Raw genomic sequence first — 16377 nt, 5'->3', positions numbered from 1 at the left:
ATAGCATTATTTAGTAGACACTATTATCAATGGTTACTTACAAAAAGTACTAATGCTATAGTTTTATGTGTTCGACTGCCATGGTCAACAATGTTTGTACCAGTGAGGGCAAGATTGACTCATTTCAGCGAATCGGTTCTTTAGAACAGTTCGTTAATAAACGGTTTCGAAAAGAGATTCTTAACCATAGACTGTAACACGTCACGATGTACGTTTGTAATAATGTATTATTATTATTAGTAGTAGTAGTAGTATTTAAGCTAATTATAATTTGCATTAATATTAGTCAATCCTGAACTTTATTTAGTTTCTCTTTTTTGGATTGTTGCAGAGATTTTGCAGAGATTTTGTATGCGAGTTGATCAAACTTGAATAAACATATTTCAGGTACATTCGTTATATTTCTAGTGTTAGGATCATAGACTGTATAAAAACAGGTTTGGATATGAAAGTAACTTTTAGCCACACCATTCAGTGGTTCACTGACTCAATGAAACCACGTTGTCGTTTTGTGAACCGACTCTTTGAACAGATTCGGCTCTAAAGAACAATTCATCCACGAATCAGAATCAAGACATCGTTAGCTTATGTCATGGTGAAAGTACACTGAACCTTGAGATTAAATCAGACATAATAAAGAATTAGGCCACTATCCTCACATACCGATGCAACTGTAGCAACATTTTAGGTAAAAAAAAAATGGAGCTCATTTTAATATTGATATGCATTATTAATGACTAACATTTGGGTTATCATGAGTTATCACATGCGAGTTTGAAAGAAAGTATATAAAAAAAGAATTACGATATACTAACTAAATAAATACTTGCTTTCAGTAACCTAGAAATGGTATACGAGAAAATGAAACTTGAACTCTATTGCTGAGCAGGCTCGTGTAAAATTAGTCAAACTGATAGAGCCCTCTAGTGCTTTTATGCTGTAAACACCTTCTGAGTGTTGAGGCAAATTATGGCATTAAGAAACCTTTATCAAAACAAAGAGATACACTGCAAATCATTTAACATTGAAATGTTTATTCAGACAAATTCACAAAATTAAGAGATCCTCTACATTCTCAGGAGCAACGTAAATTTAAAAAGCCTGCCAGAGTGCCATAAATGTGCAATCTAAAACCTTTAGGATTTTGCCCATTGAGCTTTCTGAAGGAAACACAATAGATGGACTGCTAACTGTGTAAATGTATGAAATGTTGCAAAATCAGTTTTACACAACTGACTTGATACATTCTTAATACAATGAAAATAACCTAATAACAATTGTTAACATACTGTTGGTCTCATTTCGATATTTTATCTAAACATTACACCTACTATTTTAGGTGTTTACATTTTAACAGCAAATAAATTAGATGTCTCATAAAGCTCTTCAGATTTTAATTTGCTAAAGCTAGTCATTGTTCTGGTAAAGATTGTTTAGCCTGGAGTAATCTGACATTCATGATTAGTAAATTAGTGAAAGTAGCTGAGAAAAAATCTAAAGGAATAACTAAAAGCAGTGTGCAGAGTTAGCGAAGATCTATCTCTAATATTTAAACCACCTATACAGCAAAGTCACTGTGCATCAAACCTTGATTCATACACTAGATGCTTTGGAGTGATGCATATTTTTATGTATATCTACATAACCTTAAAACAAATATCCAACCTATTTACCTGGAATGACCTGTGCACATGATATGCGTTTTTTATCACAGCCAAAAATGCATGAGCTACTGTTTAAGAGCGCTACATTTCTTTAAGGAGAGCATATTTGATGTTAAGATGGTCTAGCGAAGAGTTTGTACCTCATGTAAGGATAATCTCCTAAAAACACACAAGGATTTTGAGTAAGAGCTATAACCTTATTAAGGATTTTCTGCAAAATCTACATACACTTTACACTGTTATTAGCTTCAGAGTCCTTGTTAATGCACACAGAGTTTCGAAGCGAAGTGAAACATCCTCAAGCGCAGGTAAACTCTATTTCAGGTTGAAAAAGCCAGATTTGGCTTGAGGGCCCATCAGCATACTGGCTTGGTTTTTGTGTGTGATGTGAATCTGAGGAAGAATAAAAAACAAACAAACAGATAAAACAACACATTAAATTAAATCTCATTTAATGCGGACATGTTTCTATTAGTTTAAACTGAAATAAAAGGAATTGTTCACTAAAAAATTGTACATGAAAACGGACTCATCCTCAGGCCATCCAAGATGTAGATGTGTTTGTTTTGAAACAGATTTGAAAAAATGTAGAATTGTTTTTATCTGTGTGGACTCTCATTCTGATGGCACCCATTCACACCAGTAATGCTAAATTTCTCCAAATCTGTTCCGATGAAGAAACAAAATCTACATCTTGGATGACATTTTAAATGTATTTTTTTTAACAAATCCTTATCATTCACTAATAATTAGGTGATACAATTATTATTTTTTTAAATTATTTAGAAACAACACTTATGGTATCTAAACACTGTTTATAGAGTTTATTAGTAGATTTGTAGACACAAAGTGTAACAAGACTTGACTTGGTTGAGTTGCGTGAATGAATGAATGAATCAAATGATTCACTCACAACACACAAAAAGATTTTCGCTTATTACTACTACAGTGTAACCAGCAGAAAGGGCCACTAAACAAATCAGTGTATAAATCTGAATCTTTTAAGTGAATAGATTCAAAAGAGTCACCTGGATGAATCAAAGTAAAATGCTTAGAAATGCAGTATGGTGGACACTTACGGTACAAGGTGGCTGCATCCACGGTTCTCCATCAATCTGCATGGGCAAAGGCTTATTTGTCCTATAAATGAGGGTACGTTTTTGAATAAAACAATTAGGTAAATTTTTAGAAACAAAAATAACCAGTGAATCATATAATGGGCAATTGCTTGGGTGACTGACTAAGCACACATTCACATTATATGACTCAATAGTGGTTGACAGAGTGTTACAGAATAAATGGACCACCCCCATTTAATGACAAAAGAATTAATGGAATGTAATTTAAATATTTGGATTTTGAAAAAGCGAACAGAGAGTATGCAAATGCATGTAGACTAGACATGTCTGAGCATGTCATGACTGGTTTGTGCCTGTATGAGCTTGTTTAAGAACATTTGCTGGTAAGTGTTTGTCTCACCTGATGATAATCTGAGATGTTTTGGCGAGTCGGACTGCGCTCTTCATCCCTGTGTATATCTGTCCCATCTCGATGGCTCCTTCCAATCCTACCACCTCCACGCGTTTGTCGCTCATGTCTGTTTGGAGACAGTCTGTTGAGTGTTTTGGATAATCTTCGTATTAAAAGTTGCTCCCTGCATTGAAGGAAAACGTACCTTGTGGGCTCACTTTTAAGACTTCGGGGTCTACTATGACTTCAGGCAAGTCCTGCTCCGCTCTGTCACTTTTTTTGGCTTCACCCCACAGGTTAGAGCCGCCGTGCATGCTGGGAATGTTGAGGACGGCGATGCCTTCCAGAGAAAGATTACTGAGATCCAACTGGGTCCCGCAACACTGGATAAGGCCAGACAGAGGCTCTGGGGTCAGTTCTGTTACAATTTTCATATTTAAAATGATTTCTAGCTGAATACATCTAACGTGCGTAAGCAGACTTTTAAGTAATGAAATGCCTTTGCTTCATATTCTGAATGAATGCCCCTGATCTGGTAGATTGAAATGTTCCTGGCTTGAGCTCTGACAGACGACTAATACCAGAAGCAGGTTAATAACAGGTGTTAGCACTCTAATGCCCTCGCTGTGCTCATGCTTTTAAGCTGATGCCTTTTGATGGGCTTTCAACACAAGGGAAGAAGGAGCAAGGCTAGCTGGAATGATCAATAACCTCTTTGAACTTAGATGGGAGTGTGAGCCTTTTTTGTAAGGTGTTTTTTCTTACCTCAATGGTGAGACACTCCTTGAGTTTTTTACAAGATGCTGAGATAGTCTCGGACGTGGCAAATTCAAAATACCACAGTTTGTTCTTCATTCTGTAAGAAAGTATATATGCATGAAAACGAAGCCACAAACTGATCGCTGATCATTTTCTTGGTGGTGTTTATGATTTATGTTTTTGATAATTAAATCGAATGTTAGGCAAACTGCTTTTCAAAAACAACAACAACAAAACTTAACTTAAATTATTTTAGCAAATGGCTGCAATATAACAAAGAGTGAAAAATTTAAGGGGGTCTGAATACTTTCCGTACCCACTGTATATACACTATAGTTAAACGTTTGCAGTCAGTGTGATTTTTAAAATGTTTTTGAAAGAAGTCTCTTATGCTCACCAAGGCTGCAAATATTTGATCACAAAATACAGTAAAAACAGTAATATTGTGAAATATCATTACAATTTTAAATAACTGTTTTCTATTTGTATATGTTTTAAAATATAATTTATTCATTTGATGCAAAGCTGAATTTTCTGCAACCATTAATCATTACTCACTCGTGTCACACGATCCTTCAGAAATCATTCTGATATGCTGATTTGATGCTCTAATAACATTTCTTTTTATTATCAATGTTAAAATCATTTGTGCTGCTTTATACTTGTGTGGAAACTGTGATATATTTTATGCAGGATTCTTGGTAAATAGAAAGATTAAAAAAACAGCATTTATTTGAATGATATCTTTGAACATTCAAACAATGTACATTTTTTTACTGTCACTTTAAATGAATTTGAATGCTGAATTAATTTTTAATAAAAAAATAATAATAGTAATATTTTGTTTACAGTTATAATTTATCTTTATTTCCTTCCAATAATTAAATTCAAAAACAATAATTAAATTCCAGGAAATAATCTGCAAAAATTTAATATTTTTTTTATTTTTTAAGAAAAGCACTCGATTTCATTCAAACAAACAACCTACATTTACAATGGTTTTCATTAAGTGTAAAAAATAATTTAAATTAATAAATGAATTCTGCTGTGCATTATAATTAACATTAGACTTTCCCCCCCGTTTACAAACATCACATAATTATAAAAGGCCAAGACTGAGTTATTGTCTTATATCATAAATATAAAAATTAGGTGATGGATTTTGTGAATATATATATATATATATATATATATATTTTTTTTTTAAAGAAATACATATTGATGAGTAGATCTGTGGACTCTAGTGGGGTCTTAGTGTGCAACATGCCCACCTGCTGTTAAACTTCTGTGGGTGTTTCTCTCTCAAGGTGTGGAAGCGGTGAGCAATGGAGGCATCCTGTTCCACAAACAATCAATACAGTGAGAATGATAAATATACTAGGAGTTAAATAGCAAAGTTTTTCAATTAACATATTATATTGGCAGAGAAACAGAAAGAAAATGAGAGGATTGTGAATATAATCGAGGTCATATTTCAGATGAATGCAGTACTGAATGTGTCATACCACTCCAATGGAGAAGTAGTTGTTGATGATTTCGTAGGGCACAGGGTCACCTCTCTCCTGACTGTCCTCCAGGGTCACCTGTACGCTCCAGCGATCCATCGGAACCACAGAACTGCCCTCAATGTCCTTCAGGATCCGGCCCAGATCCATACCATCATAACCTAAAACATTATAACAGTGAAAAACACTAAATATATACATACAAGCACATGTTCAAGTTTCAAGTTCAGCATTTGCCCTCACCTCCTCCCCATCGAAGACAGCGTGCAAGATCATTTCCTGTGCCAAGAGGAAGCACGGCCACCGGGGGGCGCATTGGCAGGTTGGCTTTATCTTCATGAGGAATTGAAAAGAACATTTGGTTGAAAGTGAAATGAGAGCTAAACATACATATCCTCTTTGGTTTTGCTTTGAGCATCACACAATGTATGTTTGATTTAGTTTCCAACCTATAGCGTCAAGGATCCAGCCAACTGTGCCGTCACCTCCACAAACTAATATTCTATAGTCCGGCAGATCTCTGAAGAAACATAACCTGGTTTGGAAATAAACGATCATATATATATTACAAGCACTTTAAAAAAAAATTGTTTTTTTTTACAAGCTTCTGTTAAAGTATTAAACCCAATATATCACCACCCACATCTACGAAATGCAAAATGTGGATCATACACCATGCGTTTTTTCAATCATAATCAATTTTTAATAGTTTTGTTGTCCACAAGTTCAGTCAAGTGGATCCAGGGCACGAATAAAGACATGAAGAAATGGTAGTGAAATCTTTACCCTGGTCCTGGTCCACCATTGGAAAGGTTATAAACCTGCCGAGGATTCAACAAGTACTGGAATTTCCGAAGGACTCTGTAAGAATGCACATTTTGTGAGTAAAACTTGTGATTTAAAATAGTCATATCAAAGACACACAGGCAATTAGACAACAACTGATGGATGGAAGGAAGTGTTCTCACCTCTCCCCCTGTTTACCGCCACTTTTAGGATTCACAAACACCAAAAGAGGATGAGTGTCAGGAATTGGGTTTATCTGTTTGGGTACAGAAAGTTGTGTTCGTTTCATTCAGTATCTCTTGTCTCTGCCTGGGAAAGCTGAAACAGTCCAGGCCGTGTCTTACCTGTAGTACCTGTCCATCAGGTGTAGTGTTGTGCTCACTGTCATCACTTGCAAATGCACAGCCATTCTTTATGCAGTTCGCCCTCTCCTAAGTGAGGAAACAAAGAACAGAAGATATAATTAATCCAATTAATCTGTGCTTTTGTCTTCTATATAAGCAGATGCAAACAGATGCAAATCCTGAGACTTGAATCCATGGAATTAAGTCTTTAATTTGCGGACTTTAATTTGTATTACCTTGATGATGGGATAAATGGCCCACGGTGGTAAGATATGATCTCTGAAAGGGCCACAATCACATTCAAAGGGTTCCTGGGTTGCACACTCATCATGTCTCTAAAATATGACAGTAAAGATCATGTAATGAAAAATTATGAACCAGTGTGAAACTGAAAAATTGACCTGCTTCATTTGTGATATTTTATCAATGGTAATTTTTAAGTGCATTTCTTTTTTTACCCAATGCTGCTATGTACAGTGCACTTTAATCTATTATTATTATTATATAAAGATTTTTGGCAACTGTATATTGTAGCTTTTCAGAAATTCTTAGTCTCACCATGGTGTGACACCAGACACATCGTTTCCCAGTGAGGCCATGCAAGCTCTTTATCTTCTTCTGACACCGGTCACACTTCCCAGAATCACAGTTTCCACTCACCCAGTCATGGGCCGCAATCTGCATGCAAACAAATTAGATGCACATATGCTATTTACATTTCCAGTGCCCACTTGATGGCAGTACTAAAGAAAAAAGCTTATAGAAGATGCTTAAAGTGGGTTCTGTCTGCCCTGGGCCCAGCAAGTCAGATATACAACAGAATAATTGTCCTTAGTGAGACACCCTCATCACAGAACCTGGCACAATAAGAAATAAACTGATATTTTTTTAATACATGTAGCCTATTTTTAGACTATTTAAAGAAGATGTACTTATTGAAATATGTTCTTTTCATTTATTTTTGTTCCTTTTTTTCTTTAATTCTTATTCTGTAAATGTATTAACTTGAATATATAACATATACAGGTAGCATTAAAAGCTGTTTTAAAGGGTTAGTTCACCCAGTCCAGAAAAGTGTGTTTTCTTTGCGCAAAAAAGTATTCTCATAGCTTCGTAACTTTACAGTTGAACCACTGATGTCACACGGACTACTTTGTCGATCATCTTGGTACTTTTCCGGACCTTGAACGTGGTAGTTACCTTGCTGTTTATGGGAGGGTCAGAGAGCCCTCATATTTCATCAAAAATATCTTAAACTGTATTCCGAAGATGAACGAAGGTCTTACGGGTTTGAAACAACACGAGGGTGAGTAATTAATGACAGAATTTTAATTTTTGGGTGAACTAACCCTTTAAGGTAGCATTTAATAGCATTTTTTATGCTTTATGCATATTACTTTTTACATTATTACACTTATTATGCCATGCAATTCTGGGATGGGATTTATCTGTATTGGTTTTAAATTTAATTAAAAAAAAAGAAATAAAGGTGTTCTTACCCCAGTCTCTTTCTTTGACATCACATATGTGCGGGTGCACGGAGCCGGGTTTTTATTTGCACACCGGCCATGGACTGTGAATTTGCAGCCTGTGTATGATAGCAAATGATTGTGACACCTGAACTGAATCAGAACTAAACATATGGGTTTGCAAGGTTATGCATAACTATATAGCTACTAGGTAGATAAACCACAATATAAGTTAGCACACTGGATTTCTGGGATATATCTTGAAAAGTTTAGCATCTTAATTGCTAAAATTAAACATTTGATTGGCAGTCTGGAAATATTGATTACATTTGCAAAGCAATCTGTGAACCTTTCTTGTAAATTACCCAGAATTTCACTCACAGGTGCAGCAGAGACCCTGTTTGCGCAGCCCCAGAAGCATATTCTGACAGACGTTGCAGTACACAGGCTTGTTGAAATGTTTCATCCTCCACAGGTGCTGGCCGTCTCTTTGGGTCATCTTGGGCAAGCAGAAAAACATCATGTTAGAAAACATCTTTTTTTCTTTATAATCTGATTCTGTAAAATGTAACATGTCATTCAATATATGTTCCAATGAAGCCAAGAATCACATTCCTTTAATCTGCTTCTAACCAGAAGCTTACATGTAGTAAAACAAAGTAAAAAAGGTAAAGAAACAGATATATAGCCTCATGACAAAAGGACATGAGTTCAAATTATTGTCTTAAAGGGATAGTTCATCTAAAATTTAACATTTTGTCATAATTCACTCACTCTCATGTCATTTTAAACCAGCATGAACGAATCATTAAAGGTATGGTCAGGCAGTGAATATTCACAGGAACATTTCAATAGGCATTTTATTCCCACACGATTGGAAATTTCGAATTAGGATGAAAGACTTCCCCTTTTTGCGAAGGGTTCAAGTTAGTCGTGTAAAAATGAGCTGCATTGACAAACAAAAATCTCCTTGGTATGATCAACTATTTACACAATAAATTCTGCTAATGTGACTGCACCACAATTCATGAACCATGTGTGATTCATGAACAAATCAGTTTGATTTTTGAACTGGATCAATTGGTTCAATTAAAAGAATCGGCTCATTCATTCACTGCTTTGGTTAAGTTCAACTCACTCACTCAAGTTACCGTTTACTGGAGGGAAAGTTTAGCAGTGAATCATCACACAATGATATTGTATGACTTAAAATATATCAGCCGAGTCACGTGAACTACTCTTTTTTAACCTTCAAACATTTTTGAAGGTTAAAAAACCTTTATGGCCTCTGTTGTAATAGGGAAAAAACGTGTGAAGATTCACCAGAAATTCTCCACCTGTGCTTCACACAAAAAATAACAGCAGACAGGTTTGGAACAACATTAGGGTGATAAATGATGACATCATTTTTAGATATATATATATATATATACACTATACACTCTTAAAAATAAAGGTGCTTCAAAAGGTTCTTCAAGCGATGCCATAGAAGAACCATTTTTGGTTCCACAAAGAACCATTCAGTCAAAGGTTCTTTAAAGAACCATCTCTTTCTTACCTTTTTATGATCTGAAGAACCTTCTTTCACTACAAAGAACCTTTTGTGAAACAGAAAGGTTCTTCAGATGTTAAAGGTTCTTTAATGGAACCATTTAGATAAAAAGGTTCTTCTATGGCATCGTGAAGCACCTTTATTTTTAAGAGTGTATATATACACTGTATATATAATAAAATAAAATAGTCATGTGAAATTCTTATATGATGATAAAATAAAATTGTAAAATGTATCCAAGGTAAAAATAAAATAAAACAACAAAATAAACATATTAAAAAAAATTATTAATTAAACAAAATGGTAATATACTTTTGGTTGTACTTATTATGTGTGTGCGTGCAAGCATGTGTTGGAAGTGTCACTGTTGCTTGCACTAGTGCAAAGTCAGCAGGCTTTTGGTATGCTATATTGAGGTTGAGCCAGGCAACAGAACCTAAAATGAAGGACAGAGCGTAATAAATACATACATCTACTAATTTTAATGTTTTCTTTTTGCTTCTGAGCAGTGTAATCTGAGGTACAGTCTTGTAAACTCCAAAAATAGCAGCTCTCTGCATCTGAAACTGTGAGAATCTATGCTTGTGTTTTCCTACCTTAAGTCCCAGTAAAACCAGCAGCGGGACGTTATTCATTCCCCCCTCCACCCATTCCTGTAACGACACCGTTCCACTGCTATCTGCATCAATCGCTGTCATCATATCCTTCAGCACCTGAAAACAAGCACATTGGGCAATGAGAAAGTATATGCTTTTGTATTGATGTGTTTCTGTTGTAACCTGTATATGATGTAACTAAATAATCACTTCATTTGAATCAGAAGGAGCAACATTATGCAAACGATCTTGTCAGATACATTTTGCCCCATGACAAGTTGATTCATGCCAAATGAGGAGGAATGTCTCTTCAGCAAGGTGTGGATAAGATGGAAAATAACTTGTCGAACGCATAGGCATTTCACTTCTTCTCTGCAAGTATTACACACACACAAACAAAACACAACTCACAGGCCTCAGTTCAGACACATCCCAACCGAGGTAATCTGCTGCGTGCATCATCTGGGCAATAATGCGGTCCACTTCCTGTTTTTCAGAAACATGACTAGTTATAGATATTACCGAAAGATGTAATTTGAGCATGATGATTCAGTTTTGCAACATAATGAGGAATTGGAAGTAGATTATATTTCAGGCTAAGACCACCCACCGAACTGTCCAGGACACCGTTGCCATCTCTGTCATAGAGCCTGAAGGCAACTGTGAAGGGAAAAACATGGAGACGTACTGCAAAGATGGCAACAATCATTATAGATATTCGAAGTGGCAAAAAATTGAGATTTACATTCAAGTTTGTCCCTGGGCTGCCCGTCTTCCAGGAGAGAGAAATAACAGGATACATCCTTCAGAAAGACTTCCACTAAGAGAGAAAGCAAAGAATATAAGAAATCCTTCAGTTTCATTGTTTGAAACATTGCTTTAAAAATAAAAATAAAAATAATAATATTATTAAAAAAGGTTATTAAAAATAAATAATTGGTTTATATAGCAAAAGAATAAATCCTGAGGGTTTTTTGTTGTTTTTAGTAAATTATTTGACAGAATTTTATCAATCCAGCTTAATATGTATTGAACTCAAAAAGTGCCTTTAAAAAATAAAAATCAAACATTGATAAAAGGGTTCAAATAAATAAATATGATTCCCAGTAATGTAACTAAATTTGTTGATTCACTTACAGATTTGCTTATACATGGGACCTATACATGTACACTATTGTTCAAAATTTTTGAAAGCAGTCTCTCATCCAAAGCTGCATTTATTTGGTCATTTATTATTACAATTTAAAATAATTATTTTTAAAAATAATGTTGAAAACAGTTGTGCTGCCTAATATTTTTGCGTAAACCATTATACTTAATGAGAGGATTCTTTCATGAATAGAAAAAAAAGTTTAAAACAACAGCATTTATTTGACATATCTTAGATCATTATAAATGTCTTTACTGTCATTTTTAAGTATTAACAACTTTTGAACGGTAGTGCATGTATGTATGTATGTGTATATATACAAGCATATACATGACCCACTGTTTTCATCTGATTTAGCTGACTCTGAGTTCTGGAAGGATCTGAACAGCCGCTGGCACAGATCCGTTGGGAAGTCCTCCACCTCCAAATATGTCTTCAGGAAGAGGCGGAAACCTTCCTCATCAATGCACTAAAGACAAATAATTTTGTACAATAACGGATGAGTGTGGTGCATTAAAGGCTGCTACGCATTCAAAGAACACAAAATACACGCACAAACAAACCTCTATCACACGTTTTTTGGAATATATCATTGGGCTTTTTAATAACATCTATTTTGGTGATCATTCAGAAAGTACACATTATTGCAAACTAATAAATTCATAAAATTATCTGGAACCTTCTCAAGGGGAAGTAACAGAGATCCAATTAGATTCTGCACTACAAACCTAATCCTAGTTCTACTAACAGTGCCTGCTGTTCCTGTCCTAGTTTTTAAAAGAGATAATTTGTGGAAAAAAACCCCCAGCAAGTTGTATTCAAACTTCAAAGCCCTCAGGATACTGCTGTTCTATATGGAGTAAAAAGAGGAAAACCGAGATATATAAGATAGGTTACAGTCAGATACTCCTCCCATACTAACATACATAAGACTTCCATGACATAATTTGTTGTTTATTTTGCTTTAGTCACCCAACACAAGCAAAATATAAAGCTTAGAGTGAGACAAACACAAAAATGACTGAAATAAAACTCTTGAAGCATTGATTTAAAGTGTCTGAGAGCCAAGTCAGCACACAGTCAGCTGAAAAACTAGTGCACACTGCACATATCAGGTATACGGACTAAATGAGCAACATGAGCATGTCTGAATAGCAAATCTTTTAAGAGCTATAATCCCACGACTTCAGAGCAATCTCTTTCCATTTTACACTGAACTTCCTGTTGTTTAACTATTACAATTGCGTTTGGAAGCAGTTAACTTTGTAAAGTTAACTTTTTAATGGAACAGTTTATCGAACCTTTCTCAAATCTAATATATATCATTTTAGATTTTAATATACATGTCATTTTTACATGTATTTTATGTTTTGCATCATATTTCATACATCAGGCTTTTGTGATAAAATTCTGATAGCTTGTGATGTAAACCAATAAGATCTTTGTAACAGTATAACAGACTACTTAAAATGCATATACATATGAGTCGGGGAGGGCAAAACATATGCAATGCAAAACAATGATAATTGAGATACAAATTAACTTATGTACAAATAAACATTCTTCAAAAGTCTGATGTATTATTTTTATATTTACATTTTAACATGATTTTTCAAAAAATAAATAAATATAATACTGCTTCAGTCCAGTAAATGTTCATCCTGAAATATTACTCACAATATAAAAGTTATTTTTACATTTTATTGACATGGATGTTTTTAGTATTATATTGAAAGGCCTTTTACCTTTTAATAAAATATGAAATATTGTGCTGAAATATAAAATAACCAATTCTCACTATTAACTAGTTGCTTATTATCATGCCTTTTAATTACATATTGGCTTTTTATTAGTACTTATAAAGCACATATTCTGCAAGTCATGTTGACTATTGTATACAACAGGTTTTCAGCAAAGTTTTGATCATTTTAGAGGCCTTAGAAATTCATATCAAACATGATACAGTAGGCTTTATAGGGTTAAATCATGCAGCTTGTTGAAGAGATGTGCTCTTAGACAATTTCTGCCTGCAAGCTGATTTGAAAAATCCCTTTAATTTGCATCATAAATACTTGGGGATCAGCTGTTTTGGCTCGGGTCACCAGAATACCCTAGTAAATGCATAGCAATGCTCTAAAAAAATCACAGAGAATAGGAACTGCAGAGAAAAATGTCCTGGCAACCACCCACTACAGCTTCACATAATGGCAGTGAGCTTTGTGTGGAACACGCTGCTAAAATCGGTACACACGGCACTCACTGACTAAGCAGGTACACGTTACATGAATCGTCCAGCGGATGAGCTCAGATATGCTTAACCAGACGTGAAGTGATTCACATTACAGAGATGGATGGATCTGTTCATGGGTAATTGGACTAAGATGCTGTAAAAGCAGAGTGCTGACAGTTGGCCCCTGGCAGTCTGTTCACTCACCTCTCCGTGTCTGTACTTGGCTAACCTGCCATCTGCATTGAATTCCTTTAACACATCTTTTACTTTTAGACTGCAGTCTGCAAAGAGATAGACAGGGCGAGTGGGAGGAAGCAAAGAAAGAGAGAAAGATTAAAAAAAAGACAAGATGACATTTTGGCACAAAGAACCACAGACATCACACCTTATAATGAACTGTATCTATCTGCATCAACTCTGCATGAAAAACAGGCTTAGCGAGAACTCAGTACTACACACTTAGGGCAAGTATCTACAAAACCTTACTATATAAAAATCCCTCAATCATGCATGAGACACATGGATGGAGCAAGCAAGGGGTCAAGGTGTGGCTGCTTAGCATGACCTTGTTAGCCCCTGCGGGTCAGATACTGCAATTACAGGAAATTAAAAATGTCTTTCTCCATTGACAGCCATTCAAAATAGGGGGACCATATATCCTCTTATTCATGGACATGTCCTGGCTGGGATTTCTGAATTGCCTAAAATGTCCAGGTTTTGGCTTTGTTTTCCTATTGATGTGGTCTCTCCAGTCCTCATATGTTATATGAATGCAGTTTTGCGTTGCTTTGACTGTTTTCTGTAAATCCCACCTTCTTGCCATGATTGGCCAGTTATGAATAATGCCTGCATGATGTTGGTCAAACTACTTTTCAGTTATTATCTTCAGCAAGAATGACATTTTAAGCAATTTACAAATCCCAGCCAGGACAAGGATCTATGATGGCCCTATGTATTTTGGCAAAATTATTTTAAATTGCTAATAAAATGTGAGATACTGCAATTACAGGAAATTAAAAATGTCTTTCTCCATTGACAGCCATTCAAAATAGGGGGACCATATATCCTCTTATTCATGGACATGTCCTGGCTGGGATTTCTGAATTGCCTAATATGTCCAGGTTTTGGCTTTGTTTTCCTATTGATGTGGTCTCTCCAGTCCTCATATGTTATATGAATGCAGTTTTGCGTTGCTTTGACTGTTTTCTGTAAATCCCACCTTCTTGCCATGATTGGCCAGTTATGAATAATGCCTGCATGATGTTGGTCAAACTACTTTTCAGTTATTATCTTCAGCAAGAATGACATTTTAAGCAATTTACAAATCCCAGCCAGGACAAGGATCTATGATGGCCCTATGTATTTTGACAAAATTATTTTAATTAGATTTTTTATGCTAAATTTATATACTAAATATATTATAGTATATGCTTTACCAGTGCACAGTTCATTCTGAAGTGTTTTTTAAGGAATGAAATGGATCAATATCCATGAAGAAACACCTGTAATATTTTATTTACATTTACACATAAGCATTTACCAGATGATGCTTTTATACAAAGCGTTAAGGCATATTTGACCAATATATATATATATATACAACATCAATACATGACACTTTTCAGGGTCCATTAAATTAGAGATGTTAGTGAGAAGAGTGATAACATGGTGTCCTTGTTACACGCTACATGTACTTATATTATAGTAATAACAGTAAATTAAGCATAATCACATGCAAGCAACCTTAAACCAACCCCTATTCCTATCCCTAAACCTATAATAAGTACATGTTGTTAATTAATATTAGTCAGTACTTTATTGTACAATTACACAGTAACAAGGACACCTTAAAATAAAGTGTAACCAGAAAAATAATTTTCATTTCATCTTTTTGTTTTTCATAATCACATCATTTTAGTGACATCATCAAAATCTAAATGATATCAATCAGTCAGTCTTTCCCAACACTAGTTGTCCATGTATAAAATACTTGCATGTAATGTATGCATGCATGTAATGCTAAGTAAACTGGGCTCACAGATGTCTTGGATGCACACGACTGGCATGTTTTTTTCGACCCTGAGAATAAAGTGTCATTTCGCACTTAAGGACTGAGAGTGAGTCATGGTTTGTAATGAGGCCGAGCGTTTAGTGAGAGTGGGAGGGATGTGTGGGCATCACAGACTTACAGTCAATGTACTGCTGAAGCTGGATGAAGTCTACCGGCCTCAGCTCTCTGTCATCCGACCCGCCCAGACCTGACATCACGCCAGAGCCTCTGAATAACACTGAAAGAGGTTGGTGAGAGGAAAACACACAAATGAAAGCCATATCCATCTTCACATTTATGCTCTAAGATGTTTTCATGCACTTAAAGTGAAAGGAAAACCCATAATATAACCAAATGCCATTAAGATACTGATGGTGAGAGAAAAGTTTTAGGCCTAGACACAATTATGCAAAATACAAAGCATGTACATTGTTGTCATTCTCGTAACACACCCTGTGGCACATTCCATAAATGCTTTGACAATGACAGACAAAATGAATCACTGTTGCATTTTTGTGTGAATATTCTAATACTATGTGATAATAAAATTGTCCATGGAGAACCGTTTTATAAAAGAAAGTAACAAGTTCACTTTTTGCCTTTCTGATGTCCAAAATGTTGTTTATTCTTTCAGGCTAAGCAAAGACAATGTGTCTGAAATTATTGCATGAACAGAAAAATATGTCCTGTGTAGTCACACTATACAAGAATTCTGCATTCTGGATATATATAAACAAGAATATGTTAAAAATTCTGGATGCTGCACAGATTGAAATTACAGCACTGTTGTAAATATAATATA

The 16377-nt window shown here is 35.1% G+C and overlaps 1 protein-coding gene across 1 annotated transcript in view; it reads right to left on the bottom strand.

Annotated features, from left to right (window-relative positions):
- Positions 1 to 1027: 1027 nt before the first annotated feature.
- LOC107594021 (diacylglycerol kinase alpha-like) overlaps positions 1028 to 16377 on the bottom strand; it is a 31037-nt gene continuing 15687 nt past the window's right edge. Inside the window, exons 2-24 of the mRNA XM_016283948.1 lie at positions 15715 to 15813; positions 13730 to 13806; positions 11635 to 11764; positions 10891 to 10965; positions 10756 to 10805; positions 10557 to 10631; positions 10146 to 10262; positions 8379 to 8496; positions 8028 to 8116; positions 7087 to 7206; positions 6765 to 6863; positions 6529 to 6615; positions 6367 to 6440; positions 6185 to 6259; positions 5848 to 5933; positions 5642 to 5731; positions 5399 to 5559; positions 5165 to 5229; positions 3900 to 3990; positions 3340 to 3517; positions 3144 to 3261; positions 2744 to 2804; positions 1028 to 2057 (exon numbers count right to left, since the gene is read on the bottom strand). Of these exons, the coding sequence (XP_016139434.1) occupies positions 1980 to 2057; positions 2744 to 2804; positions 3144 to 3261; positions 3340 to 3517; positions 3900 to 3990; positions 5165 to 5229; positions 5399 to 5559; positions 5642 to 5731; positions 5848 to 5933; positions 6185 to 6259; positions 6367 to 6440; positions 6529 to 6615; positions 6765 to 6863; positions 7087 to 7206; positions 8028 to 8116; positions 8379 to 8496; positions 10146 to 10262; positions 10557 to 10631; positions 10756 to 10805; positions 10891 to 10965; positions 11635 to 11764; positions 13730 to 13806; positions 15715 to 15790 (2190 nt within the window). The 5' untranslated portion in view covers positions 15791 to 15813 and the 3' untranslated portion in view covers positions 1028 to 1979. The remainder of the gene's footprint in view (positions 2058 to 2743; positions 2805 to 3143; positions 3262 to 3339; positions 3518 to 3899; positions 3991 to 5164; positions 5230 to 5398; positions 5560 to 5641; positions 5732 to 5847; positions 5934 to 6184; positions 6260 to 6366; positions 6441 to 6528; positions 6616 to 6764; positions 6864 to 7086; positions 7207 to 8027; positions 8117 to 8378; positions 8497 to 10145; positions 10263 to 10556; positions 10632 to 10755; positions 10806 to 10890; positions 10966 to 11634; positions 11765 to 13729; positions 13807 to 15714; positions 15814 to 16377) is intronic.

The sequence above is a fragment of the Sinocyclocheilus grahami genome, unplaced genomic scaffold, assembly GCF_001515645.1.
Source record: "Sinocyclocheilus grahami isolate Dianchi unplaced genomic scaffold, SAMN03320097.WGS_v1.1 scaffold178.1, whole genome shotgun sequence".
Classification (NCBI taxonomy): Eukaryota; Metazoa; Chordata; class Actinopteri; order Cypriniformes; family Cyprinidae; genus Sinocyclocheilus; species Sinocyclocheilus grahami.
This window is presented reverse-complemented; position numbering and strand designations above follow the sequence as displayed.